We start from the raw sequence: 14,951 nt of genomic DNA on the forward strand, positions 1-14,951 counted from the left end.
GATAAAACTGGATCCATTTGAATAATATGCCAATATTTATTAAGGATCTTAATAATCTCCTGACTGGAAGAATTGAATTGAGTAATAAATGCACACTTATTATTCTCAATAGATGATCCTTCTTTTTTCAGGGCCTCTGTTTTATAGTTAATAAGACTCTTCCTATTTAAAGCACCAGCTTTTTTCACTGCTGCATTAATTAATTCAATAGGATAGCCTTTTTCTAAGAACCTCTGCCTATATATTTCAGCCTGTTCATTGAATTTATCCTGAGAACTACAATTACGTCTTATGGAGCGTACACACGGTCAGATTTGTCAGACTTGTCAGATTTGTCAGATGAACGATTGAACGATTAAACGATCTGAACGATTTTACCAAAGTTTTGAACGATTGAACGATTTTTGACTGCATTAAAATGAATGGAATCGTCCAAGTCTGACTGCAAACCCATCAGATGTCAGATATCGTTATCTGACAAACGGGAACGCGCATCGTTGATCGTCCATCGTTCAGGCATGTCAGATATGAACGATTTTCCTTCAGATATGAACGACTGAACGATTTTTAAATCGTTATCGTTCATATCTGAAGGAAAAATCTGATCGTGTGTATGCACCATTAATCTCACTAACTGGGAAAAGGGTAGATTTTTCTTCCACCTATTCAGATGGCAACTTCTATAATCCAAATAATTGTTGCAGTCCACTTTTTTAAAAAATGTATGAGTTTGTATATTACTACATTCCTCAGTACAATTCTTAGTGTTTAGTACAAGATCCAAAAATTCAATTTCATTTACATTAAAAATTAGAAGTAAATCTCAAATTAAAATAATTTATATTCAAATATTTCACGAATTCATCGAAATCATCTTTGTCACCCTGCCACACTATTATAAATGTTATGCAATATGCAATGTATGCATTAGGATTTAAAGTACCCACATTGTAACATCTGCTACTATTTCCCTATAGTGTTTCCAATACTGATTAGTTTAAGTATCTAATTATATAACACTTGTGGAAGTAGATGGGATGACTAGTATAAGAGCATGCCTGTTATTCACGCCAAACCAGCCTCCTGACGAAGTCGATGACGAAACGCGTTGGGGCGTGGTTTGGCGTTGCTTTCCATTACTGGTCGAATGGCCGACGGAGTCCCCGGAGACGTTCGGGTGATATTCAGGCTTCTTCATTTTTATTACTTGCGATGGTATCTGACCGCTGATTGTGGTACGCATATTCATTGAACGAGTTATATGTCCGCTGTCTGCAATAAAATCTGTTTTACAGTTTCATGCACTATGTGGCGCCCCTTCTTTCTTGCTCTCAATTCCAGATAAACCAATACCCGCTTGGATCCGGGTTTTAACGTGGGGAAGACGCCGGCCTGTGTGGTACCTGTGGCCTGTGCTATATCTGGCGTCTGTGACACAGATTTACTTTGTTCCAAAAATCCATCTATTTATTGGATTCTAAAAAACTTTTCACAGTATTATATGTGTTTATGCATTGATTGATTGATTGATTGATTGATTGATTGATTGATTTGCACACTGAATTTACTGTATTTGTTTATTTTCTCTTGGTCCTTTGTTTGGTTGCTGCATATCTAGATTCATCATGTTAAGATTTGCCGATTTAAGGGCGGATCATTTTAAACTATGTTCAAAAATGTTTTGTGAGGACTTTCCCTCAGATGTAATTAATATTATTAATGAACCTTCAGCAGACGATAATTTTATTACGGCAGAACAACTCACTATAAAAAAAATGAGAACATGGTGGGATATTGTTGGTTTGGAGAATTATATAAAATGTGGTAGGATTCCAAGGGGACTACGGATTAACAAAAATCCTACATTTGGTGCTTCAAACAACAAATTTTTAAAAGAATGGAATCATATTTTAGACCAATGTTCACTTGATTTAATGAGGCTCATTGTTTATGAAAAAAAGAAAATGTTGGAAGAAATAGAAAAAGAAATGTCCCTTTTAGAAGGAAAAATGGATTCATTAAAGAACACTGGTGATTATGTTGATTTCAATCGCTATCTCACCACTAAAGTTCAGAAAATAGAATCAGATATAATAGAAAGAAAAACAAAGAAGTTTAAGAGAGACAAACAAGATTACGATTCAGGTAACATACGGAGTTGGCCTAAAATTAGGAGAGACAATTTTAAAACAGGACCTGTTATGAAGTCCAATCCTGTACCTGCATGGAGGAAAAAATCAGAGGTTGATTTGACAATTGATCCTCCAGTGGCTAAATCACATTGGGAACCTTTGCCACCACGTTGGCAAATAGTGAGTAAGGATAAATCTTTTAAAAATAAAAATAGAACCGAGCAAAATAGGAATTATTCTCCAGCCTTGAGGAATCGGTTTGGTACATTAAATACCTTGAATGATAGAGAATATGTTTCACCAATGAGGAGACCTTTCTTCGGAGCCCACAAAAGAGGGAATTTAGAATCGGTTTGGTACATTAAATACCTTGAATGATAGAGAATATGTTTCACCAATGAGGAGACCTTTCTTCGGAGCCCACAAAAGAGGGAATTTTTTAGGGGACACTACCCAGGGTCAGTACACCCCACCTTTTTCAAGAAAAAGGTACCGAGAAGACGAGGTAAAAGAGGGGGAAAAGGGACCACGCAAAAAGAAAGCACTGTTCTAGCACCCAAGAGTAAAGGGATTTTTAACTTATCCCAAGTCTCACTGTCCTCAGCTGATGAGAACTTACTAGCTAAGGGACTTTCTTTCGCTCCGAATGTGGGCTGTAATAATTATAGATTACAAATAGATTTAAGTTTATTTGCACGTAAATTGACTCTGAAACGTCACTTTCTGAGGCACGATAATAAGTCCTTGGCACCTTTAAGGAATTCTGAATCAGACAATTCAAAATCTTCTTCCGGTCTCAAGAACCGTTCAGTCTTTTATCCTGTGGAATCAAGAGGATCCCATATTGATATGTTTACCCAGCTAGTTAAGGAAGACTTTGAGAAATTATGTGAGAATACTCCAGTTAACAACAGAAATTTAACTACTATGGAGACTCAGTCTTTAAGGAAATTGGTAGAGAATAAGACCCTAGTCTTCAAACAGGCTGATAAGGGTGGGGGCATGGTGATTTTAGATCGTACCGATTATGAAAAAGAAATGCTGAGATTACTATCAGATAAAAAATCATATGTACAGTTAGATAAAGATCCCACATGCGATTATCTGATTGTGTTGAAAAAAAATATTAGATAAAGGGTTATTTTCGGGTATTTTAATCAATGAGGAATATCAATACCTATACAATTTATATCCACGTATAGCAAATATTTACTATTTACCTAAAATACATAAAAATCGGAACACACCTCCTGGTCGACCGATAGTATCTGGGATAAATTCGTTGGGGTCACGGATATCTGAATATGTTGATATCTTTCTAAATCCCTTTGTTTCACAGCTTGATACTTATATCAAAGATTCCACACATGTTTTACAAATCCTTGATACATTTAAATGGGAAGAAGGTTTTGGTTGGGGAACTATCGATGTTGAGTCATTATATACCTCTATTCCCCATAGTAATTGCTTGCTAAAAATACAAGATGTTCTCAGTTCTGATACAAATATGACTGCTGCAAAAATCGATTTTATTAACGATTGTTTAGAGTTTGTTCTTAAATTTAATTATTTCACTTTTTTAGATATTTTTTATCTTCAGACATGCGGTTGTGCAAGGCGGACTGTTTGTGCACCGTCTGTAGCGAATTTATATATGGGGGAGTGGGAAAAATTGTATGTTTTAAACAATAATCCCTTTACTGCCAAGATTCGATTATTTAAGCGATATATCGATGATATTTTGGTAGTGTGGCAGGGTGACAAAGATGATTTCGATGAATTCGTGAAATATTTGAATATAAATGATTTTAATTTGAGATTTACTTCTAATTTTAATGTAAATGAAATAGAATTTTTGGATCTTGTACTAAACACTAAGAATTGTACTGAGGAATGTAATAATATACAAACTCATACATTTTTTAAAAAAGTGGACTGCAACACTTGGATTATAGAAATTGCCATCTGAATAGGTGGAAGAAAAATCTACCCTTTTCCCAGTTAGTGAGATTAAGACGTAATTGTAGTTCTCAGGATAAATTCAATGAACAGGCTGAAATATATAGGCAGAGGTTCTTAGAAAAAGGCTATCCTATTGAATTAATTAATGCAGCAGTGAAAAAAGCTGGTGCTTTAAATAGGAAGAGTCTTATTAACTATAAAACAGAGGCCCTGAAAAAAGAAGGATCATCTATTGAGAATAATAAGTGTGCATTTATTACTCAATTCAATTCTTCCAGTCAGGAGATTATTAAGATCCTTAATAAATATTGGCATATTATTTAAATGGATCCAGTTTTATCATCAATTACGCTTGATAAGCCTGAAATTGTATTTAGAAGAGCCCGCACTTTAAAAACAGCCCTTTCACCCAGCCTATTACCATTGTTAGATGAAGGAAAATTAGAGAAATCCTGTCAGTTTATGAGACTGGCAGGCTTCTATACATGTGGCAGGTGTAAAGTCTGCCCTCATGGTTTGAACAAGGCAAAAAATTTTACCAGCAGTACAGGGAAATAATTCAAGGTCAAACATATTATAAATTGTTTGACCACTTATGTTATATATTTATTGGTTTGTGGCTGCGGTAAAATGTATGTAGGAAAAACAAAAAGGGTGCTGAAAATCAGAATTTTAGAACACCTGCGGAATATAAAAAATGGTGTGGATAATCATAGTGTCCCCAGACATTTTAAAAAGTTTCATGGTAGTAACCCCACTACTTTGAGATTTATGGGTTTAGAACATGTGTTGATTGATATAAAAGGAGGCAATAGAGATAATTTATTGGCAAAGAGAGAATCCTTTTGGATTATAACTTTGAATACTTTGCAACCTAATGGGTTAAATGAGGGATATGATATCACACCTTTTTTAAGAGACTAATTGGCCTGCTGTTGTAGATCTATTGCTTATCTTTTGCTGTTTATCGCTTGTTTTTTATTCCATATTCCTTTATATCCCAGTATTTCTTATTTTAATTTTAACTCATGAATTTTATCACATGCATTTTGCACATATTTATTGTACTATTATGTTTTTTATTTTTAAGGAAAAGCATTTCATTATGTTTACAATTAATTTTTTGTATTTTTTACATTTATTTAAATGCTGACTTTTTTTAATTTATTATGTTTAATTATAAATGTTATGCAATATGCAATGTATGCATTAGGATTTAAAGTACCCACATTGTAACATCTGCTACTATTTCCCAATAGTGTTTCCAATACTGATTAGTTTAAGTATCTAATTATAAAACACTTGTGGAAGTAGATTGGATGACTAGTATAAGAGCATGCCTGTTATTCACGCCAAACCAGCCTCCTGACGAAGTCGATGACGAAACGCGTTGGGGCGTGGCTTTCCATTACTGGTCGAATAGCCGACGGAGTCCCCGGAGACATTCGGATGATATTCAGGCTTCTTCATTTTTATTACTTGCGATGGTATTTGACCGCTGATTGTGGTACGCATATTCATTGAACGAGTTTTATGTCCGCTGTCTGCAATAAAATCTGTTTTACAGTTTCATGCACTATGTGGCGCCCCTTCTTTCTTGTTCTCAATTCCAGATATACACATATATATATATATATATATATATATATATATATATATATATACACACATATACACACACACACACACACACACACACAAATATATATATATATATATATATATATATATATATATATATATGTGGGGGGTTAATCCTTATTTCTTAATAAATGGTAACTTATTCTAAAGTCATGTGCTGCAGGAGTATATATTTGACTATTCTATAATATGGTAAAAGCATTTTCTGTATTGAGTGAGTATTGTAGGAGCAGCTTGAGGGAGGGGAAATGGGGGGGGGGGGGGGGGGGGAGAGACACCGATGCTCTCTGGCACAGGGCACCAAAATGTCCAGTTACGGCTCTAGTATTAATGTAGATTGGATATACATTATGTATAAAACACCATTCAGCATTCAATGAAGCAGCTCTATACAACCAGAAAGACTATATCACTATTAACAATACAGTAGAAGAAAAGTTCGCTAGAGTTTACCATGTAAACTTTTTCTAGCAATGCAGAATAAACGCGAAAGCAATCACATTCACAAAATGCAATTTCATTTGATCTGCGGTGATGGTGCGGTTGATTTCCATGTAGTATTTTAGCACAGCAAAAATAAAAATGTGCGTAAACTATAGTTTTACTCAGGGGTTGAAGCACAATTGACAACATTTTTGGGAAATTCTGTAGTGGAGTCTACACAAGAATGTTGATGCAATTCCCGTAATCAAGTCCCCACCCCCTACCGTGCATTGGGGCCATGATGAAGTGATTTGTAACAAATTCAGCCATTAAACCCCACCCACTTCACTAGGGGCATGAGGTTTCACTAGGGGCATGAGGTGGGCACAATGCAGCACTGTGGCCTGCTCTTCCAGAAGAACTCTGATATTAATGAGTCTCTTGCACAGCCATTTTCCCAGTGATTTATGTGTCTTTGATGTATGGGTACAGGGGATTCACAATGATTTTATGTTTTTTTTGGGGGGGGGCAATATACGATTTATTTTGGTGCCCATCCCTCCCTCTCCCTCCAACTTACCTGTTGCTGGTCGGTAGCATGGAGGACGACAACGGCACCACAGAAGGAGAGGGCGGGATCACCAAGGAGTAGGCAGCTCCATAGTGCAGCAGCAGGAGGCAGGGGCTGTGCACATTATAGCAATAGGCTACACGGCCACATTAGTACCTCCTCCGCCCCCTCCATGCAGTGCAGGGGTTGTGCAGCCTATTGCTATAATAGATACGTATTTTAAAATGGGTTGCTGATGTGAAGTGTGAGTCCCCGAAGGAGAGAAAGATGGTAAGAACTAATTGTAAATATTTACATTTTACCAATGTGTAGTAAGGTGACGTGAATTCATAATGTTTCTTATAAAAATACATGCAGTTTTCAGCAAGTTAAAAATTAAAAAAAAAATGTTCAGCTCTGCAGCAGCTAAAACCAGTACAGCAGGAGACAGCATTCAGCTAAAACCAACACAGCAGGAGACAGCATTCAGCTAAAACCAACACAGCAGCAGACAGCATTCAGCTAAAACCAACACAGCAGGAGACAGCATTCAGCTAAAACCAACACAGCAGGAGACAGCATTCAGCTAAAACCAACACAGCAGGAGACAGCATTCAGCTAAAACCAAAACAGCAGGAGACAGCATTCAGCTAAAACCAAACCAACACAGCAGGAGACAGCATGCAGCTAAAACCAAACCAACACAGCAGGAGACAGCATTCAGCTAAAACCAACACAGCAGGAGACAGCATTCAGCTAAAACCAACACAGCAGGAGACAGCATTCAGCTAAAACCAAAACAGCAGGAGACAGCATTCAGCTAAAACCAAACCAACACAGCAGGAGACAGCATGCAGCTAAAACCAAACCAACACAGCAGGAGACAGCATTCAGCTAAAACCAACACAGCAGGAGACAGCATTCAGCTAAAACCAAAACAGCAGGAGACAGCATTCAGCTAAAACCAAACCAACACAGCAGGAGACAGCATGCAGCTAAAACCAAACCAACACAGCAGGAGACAGCATTCAGCTAAAACCAACACAGCAGGAGACAGCATTCAGCTAATTAATACCAATACAGCAGGAGACAGCATGCAGCTAAAACCAACACAGCAGGAGACAGCATGCATCTAAAACCAATACAGCAGGAGACAGCATGCAGCTAAAACCAATACAGCAGGAGACAGCATGCAGCTAAAACCAATACAGCAGGAGACAGCATTCAGCTAAAACCAATACAGCAGGAGACAGCATTCAGCTAAAACCAATACAGCAGGAGACAGCATTCAGCTAATTAATACCAATACAGCAGGAGACAGCATGCAGCTAAAACCAATACAGCAGGAGACAGCATTCATTTAAAACCAATACAGCAGGAGACAGCATGCATCTAAAACCAATACAGCAGGAGACAGCATTCAGCTAAAACCAATACAGCAGGAGACATCATGAGATATACCAATGCAGAAAGAGAAAAGGCAAAACATGAGTTCATGGGCTTAAACTACGCTGACTGTATTGTGAGATCCTCTCCTGACTGTGGGCCTGATTCAGAGCTGAACGCTCTGAATCAGGGCCCTCCTCCATGAAAACGGAGCGTCCTCCTGGACACTCACATAGCTGTGGGTGACCACCCACAGCTTATGCGAGCGTCCAGGATGATGGTCGCGATGGTCAAGTCCATCGCTACCATCGGGCTTGCGATGGAGACCCTGCGGTAGGGTCTCGCTGCCGCAAGCCCTGGAGTGATTTTGGCTCTATCAGAGCCAAAATCACTCCCACTGACATTACTAGTGATGTCAGTGGGGCCGGCTTCATACGGTAGGCGTTCCCATGGGAACGCCTCCGTCTGGCAGCCACGCCACCAAAGGGGGCGTGCTGTCAATCAACATCGGCAGCACGCCCCCTTTGGTGCGAGACCCGGAGCGACGGAGAGCCCGTCGCTATCCGGGTCTCGCGCATGCGCACGACGGAGCTCCCTCCGTCAAGCGCAAGCGCAGTGGGGCAACATCGACCTGCTTGCAAGTGTTCTGGGCTCGCGAGCGGGTCTGAATGACCACCTGTGTACAGAGCCTGGGGCATCAGAGAGGGCAAGCATCTGTAACAAGCAGACTTCTATACAGGAGGAAAAGTTATTAGGCCAACTCTGGCCCCGATTCAGAGCCAGACGCTCTGACAGAGCGCTCGCTCTGAATCAGGGACGTCCCTCCTATTTTTTGGAGCGGCCTCCTGGCCGCTCGCATAGCTGTGGGTGACCACACACAGCTATAGCGAGCGGAAAAAATGATGGTCGCAATGGTCATGACCATCGGGCTTGCGACAAGACCCTTGCGGTAGGGTCTCGCTGCTGCAAGCTCTGGAGTGCTTTTGGCTCTATCAGAGCCAAAAGCACTCCCACTGACATCACTAGTGATATTAGTGGGGCCGGCCACAGACTGTAGCCTCCGTCTGGGCAGCCACGCCCCCGGCACACCCTCCAAAGGGGACGTGCTGTCAATCACCATCGACAGCACGCCCCCTTTGGTGCGAGCCCCATAACGACGGCTTGGCCGTCGTTATTCGGGTCTCACGCATGCGCTCGACGGAGCCGCCTCAGTCATGCGCATGCGCACTTGGGCAACATTGACCTGCATGCGAGCGCTCAGCGCTCGTGAGCGGGTCTGAATCAGGCCCTCTGTCCCATATATCCAGATCTGGCCACGGTTCCAATATTACAACTGTCTCCTGCCACATACCCCAAAGCTAATTGTATTGTGTGAAGACTACCACACTTCACATAGACTGACAGGAGAGCTCCAAGAGGAGAAAGGCATTATCTGGAACATAAGGCACACAATGGAACTGTACCATCATATAATCTAGGACCATTGTAAAAAATTTGGTCCTAAAAGAAGAGCTAGCCTGATTTTGAGGCACAAACACAACTCCGGACACCCGCTGCTTTGTAAGCATCTTTGCAAACACACCACCCTCACTACTCTGTTTACAAAAGCAACCGTCTTCACCATCATCTGCACTTACACCTGACCCCATACTAGGTGCAGGAAATCCGTATGCGTTTCACATCCGTGGTGCAGAAACACCACAACACACCGACAGGTGGGATCATATTGTTGCCACCCAGAAATGCCCAATTAGTGGCAGCTGGATATGGATGCATACAAAGTTACATGTGGTTTAGGGGAAGTAGTCAGTTTGTCGACTTCAATATGCTGACAAGCTATATGTGGATGGGATCATGCAAATGCCAGTATGCCGATACCATTCTAACGTTAAAGCATTTTAACAGTGTTGGTAGTATAACTTTACATATCGTAAAGCACCAAGCTTTAACCAACATTCCCACTGTTTTTGGCATAATCATATCGGCATTGTCCCACCCCATATAATTTGTCGAAATATTAAGTGTTGACAAACCTTATATATTCCGTGATTTAGAATCAGGCCCAATAGGTCTATACATCCGATATTCTCTTCAGGCAAAAGACAAAAGTGAAAATAAAATATTTAGGGTTAAGCTGGGTATACACCTAGCAGATCTCTCTACCACCATCATCTTCCTTTTGTCCGCGGGTCCTGCTGGCCGGGGGTTGTGCTGCGACTCCCTCCCTGTGGCTGCTGCTGCAAGTGTGCGGGAGGTCTGCTGATCACCCGTCCACACAGCACGATGGACAGAAATGTCTGCAGATATATCTACCATCGGCTGTGCAGCATAGCCAACGCGATATGTCTGAACGACTTCATTCACAAATATAATCGCTTGTACACACTGGCCGACGAGCATATGATATATTAGACCGATCAATTGATTGATATTTGCCAGTGTGTACCCAGCATTAGAGTCCCTTTAATAAATACAGTGAAAAGGAAATTACCTGTAATCACGGAACGTGTATGCAGGATGCTCCTTTACACACATCAATGCTTCTGCGTTTAAAATGCAGTTATCAACGTGAACAGGATGACTCAGATCGTTTCTGTCCTCTTGTTTCTCTACAAAAATGATTATAGGTTTAGATTTAAATCAATCAAAAACTGAATGAAAAAAAAAAAAAAAAAAGTGGTAGAGTAAGTTTTACTAAGCCAAGACTGGGAAATATTGTTTTTAAAGGAGATGTGTCATCTAAATTACTCTTCACTGGGTGTGGGTCGGCTTTATGTAGCACTGTCTGACTGTCGCTTTCCCTGGTGTGCAAAAATATTAATTTGTTTGTTTTTCTTAAGTAGGAACAGATATTAATATGGTCCAAAGACAATTAAAATAGACTTATGTCATTAATAGTTTATTTGACTTTATTTAACAATTATTCCACCCACCCCCCTCATTCACTTATTAAAGTAATGCAAAATAATTTCTCTCACACAAAAATTTCAGTTGTAGGATCGCTATATCTATCAATTGCCTGCAGACAGCAGAGACTGAATTGTGAGCTCACTATATTTTATTTATACCAACAAACGTGGTTGCAATTAAAGTAGCAGCAAACAAATGTAATATATTTCCATAACCATTTCCTAAAAATATCCCCCATTCCCACGACTAACAAGACCACGCAGGTCTTCCTCCGATAGCACTGACGCAGTAACAGTCACATGTCTGCACCATATTTTCATTAGCTCTGAGTTTGCACAGCTGAAACTCCAGTGCCCATCCCTCGCCCTGTCTATAGAACAGAGGGCAGAGTGAAGGGTGCAGTAACCGGGAGCGAAGCACCAGTCCTGCCCTACCTCTCTTGGAGTCCATTATTAATATATTGATAATCCAGCACTAACTCAACTATGAAAAATATATATTCTCAGATTGTTCTGTAGAGCTTGTAGGTGCCCCTGATATTTGCATTGTGCATGTGTGGGATGGTAGCACCATCTGCCTGCCATTTATACATGTGGCATTATAAAAATATTAAAATATATTAAGGCTAAAGGTCTAAAAATTATTGGAAAGGAGGAACATTGTATAATAATAGTATATTACTATGGTCCAAAGAAACTATTAATGACGTAAGTCTATTTTCATTATTTAACCTTATTTAACAATTATTCCATCCAGCCCACTCTTTTGTTTGTTAAAGTGATGCTAAATAATTTCTTTGACTAAATACTATCACCAGCACGACACATCAGAATGATCTTGTATAGGTCGGGTGGTGTGTGGATGGAGGGGGAGGACAATATCTATTACTGTACAGGGGGGCACTCTGATGTCTAGGTCACCACTTCTGTAATAATAATAACTTTCTATGTATCACACTAGGAAATACACTGATTATTACAGAGGCAAATAAGCTTGTTCACAAACTAAAAGATTCACCTACCAATACATCAACAAAAGACCAAATTGTACATGTAGAGTATTTCTAGTGCTGATTATTTAGCTTTGGTGTTAAATACAGTATTTAAATAGAGCCACGACAATTATTTTATTAAAACCACACAAAGTGTTTGTGTGCCCAGCAGTGATAGTTGTTTCTAGTGACAATAGAACCTATTCTTGAGCTACTGTACCTTCAATAGCGGTCCTGCAGACCAGGTGAGAGTAGGAGAAATACAGCGGGACTTCCAGGCGGAAGTATGACTCCACCACACGCCTTACTTTCTCTGTGACATTATAGTACAGGTGTGCACTCTTCAATGGGACTTTCCCTTCTTGTCCCAGCTAAAAGTAATGAAACAATACAGGCCTTACTATAGGTATACAATGGGGGGAAACAACTATAATAAAATGGAAAAAAAAACAACCTGTTGCAGTCTGTCGATTTTTTCCATAATAAAACCAAGTAATTCTTGTTCTATATGCAATAGGATGATACAGAACCTTATATAATGCATCAATAGTGGTACTGAATGGAAAAATGAAACTATTCTCCTACATTGCGGGTCCCAGTATTGCCCTACATTGCGGGTCCCAGTATTCCCCTACATTGCAGTATTCTCCTACATTGCGGGTCCCAGTATTCCCCTACATTGCGGGTCCCAGTATTCCCCTACATTGCGGGTCCCAGTATTCCCCTACATTGCGGGTCCCAGTATTCCCCTACATTGCGGGTCCCAGTATTCCCCTACATTGCGGGTCCCAGTATTCCCCTACATTGCAGTATTCCCCTACATTGCTGGTCCCAGTATTCCCCTACATTGCTGGTCCCAGTATTCCCCTATATTGCAGGTCCCAGTATTTCTCTATTGTGGGTTGCAATATTCCATTGCGGGTCCCAGTATTCCCCTACATTGCGGGTCCCAGTATTCCCCTACATTGCGGGTCCCAGTATTCCCCTACATTGTGTGTCCCAGTATTCCCCTACATTGCGGGTCCCAGTATTCCCCTACATTGCGGGTCCCAGTATTCCCCTACATTGTGTGTCCCAGTATTCCCCTACATTGCAGTATATTGCAGTATTCCCCTACATTGCTGGTCCCAGTATTCCCCTATATTGCAGGTCCCAGTATTTCTCTATTGTGGGTTGCAATATTCCATTGCGGGTCTCAGTATTCCCCTACATTGCGGATCCCAGTATTACCGTATATTGCAGTATTACCCCTACATTGCGGATCCCAGTATTACCCCTACATTGCGGGTCCCAGTATTGCCCTATATTGCAACAGTATTTCTCTATTGTGGGTTGCAATATTAATCTATTGTAGGTCCCAGTATTCCTCTATTCTGGGTCCCAATGACAGATATAAATGGTTAATACAGATGTTACCCCTCAGCTTGGCCGAGGTGCAATATAGCGGGAAAAGTAACAAATATGGCACACTATTCCAGACACCCCTTAAAGATTCAGCTAAAGCTGCATCTCTAGAAAAATTAGTGGGAAACAGGTTCCTTCCATTGGGGTGATGGGTACACATAAACTTCTACTATGGCAAGGCTACCACTCTAAACGCTGTAGAGTGACTACAGTGCATACTAAAACTCCATGTAACCATTGAAATATAATCATGATCCAAGTCACAGTAAAGTGGTATACGTTCAGAATGTCGACACGGACGGGTGGCCAACACTGAACAAGTTAACATCCACAATGTGTACAATGACACAATTTTAGGTTAACTCCCCTATGGTAAACAGCATGGTTGACATACCAAAAATTAACATGCACAATGCCTACATTGTGAACGTCAATATTTGACATGTTGACCTCCAGTCCATGTCAACAAGACCATGCTGACAACTTTTTATATCACACTCCTTAAAGTGGTAACTGGTTTAAGCTTTCAGGCGTGAAACCACCATGATAAGTGCTTTATATGCAGATACCGCTTCGACCATGCACTAAAGCAGGTGTAGGCATTGTGTGGCAGTTTTGCTGTTAGGGCATGATAACACCGTGGCAGGAGCATGCTTGGATGTGTAGTTCCACAGCTGCTGCAGTGCCACACGTTGCCTACCCCGGCACTAAAGAGCGCTCACCTGCTCAGGAATATGGCTTCCTCATGTATGATTGTTCCCCATTTGTATTCCCACTGCTTAAAACAAGAGATATGGTAAGAACTTACCTTTGTTATCTCTGTTTCTACGAAGTCCATAGGGTCCACAGGGATGACCTGGATCTGGATCCACGGGCACCACGCAGTTAAAGCTTTTGCTGTTCTCACTGCAGCAGCTGTGGAACTACACATCCAAGCATGCTCCTGCCACGGTGTTATCATGTCCTAACAGCAAAACTACCACACAATGTCTACACCTGCTTTAGTGCATGGATCCAGATCCAGCTATACCCCCACGGTCAACCCCTATGGACCCTGAAGTAGAAATAAAATATGTAGGGTTGCCATGCAATGTATTGACACTATCAGAATGGATGTGGTGTTTACCTTGATAAAGGTAGAAGGAGTTTGGAAAGTCCCTCTGCAGAGACTGTGTGCCAAGTGTGCGACAGACAGTGGTGGCGCAAGAGGTGGGGCTACAGTACAGTCCAAAATTCAAATAGGGGAGTCACATCAACTGCCACCCCAAACATCGCTGCCCGAGGCTCACTGGCAGTTGGTGTGGCTCCCCTATTTGAATTTTTGGGCTGTCACACAGGAGATACTTCCCGTACAATGTACCACCCAGATGTGACAATAATTTCTGCTTTTGTTTCTGGTCAACAAGTTTTATGAGTGCGGCTTTATTTGGGCTATATTATATAAAGTCTATCAATATCTAGTTTTTTGAGGGGACATCCACAAACAGAAGCAGTTTCAACACACACACACTGTTTGCAGCTAAGGTATAGAATAATGTACTCAAACAAAACT

At 40.6% G+C, this 14,951-nt stretch overlaps 1 protein-coding gene across 1 annotated transcript in view; it reads right to left on the reverse strand.

Moving 5' to 3' along the window:
• Positions 1-10,585: 10,585 nt before the first annotated feature.
• The window catches only part of P3H1 (prolyl 3-hydroxylase 1), a gene marked incomplete at its 3' end in the record, with an annotated part of 69,093 nt that continues 64,727 nt past the window's right edge, over positions 10,586-14,951 (reverse strand). Inside the window, exons 11-12 of the mRNA XM_088461235.1 lie at positions 12,216-12,366; positions 10,586-10,703 (exon numbers count right to left, since the gene is read on the reverse strand). Of these exons, the coding sequence (XP_088317361.1) occupies positions 10,586-10,703; positions 12,216-12,366 (269 nt within the window). The remainder of the gene's footprint in view (positions 10,704-12,215; positions 12,367-14,951) is intronic.

The sequence above is a fragment of the Taudactylus pleione genome, unplaced genomic scaffold, assembly GCF_031769625.1.
Source record: "Taudactylus pleione unplaced genomic scaffold, aTauple2 ptg001031l, whole genome shotgun sequence".
NCBI lineage: Eukaryota > Metazoa > Chordata > Amphibia > Anura > Myobatrachidae > Taudactylus > Taudactylus pleione.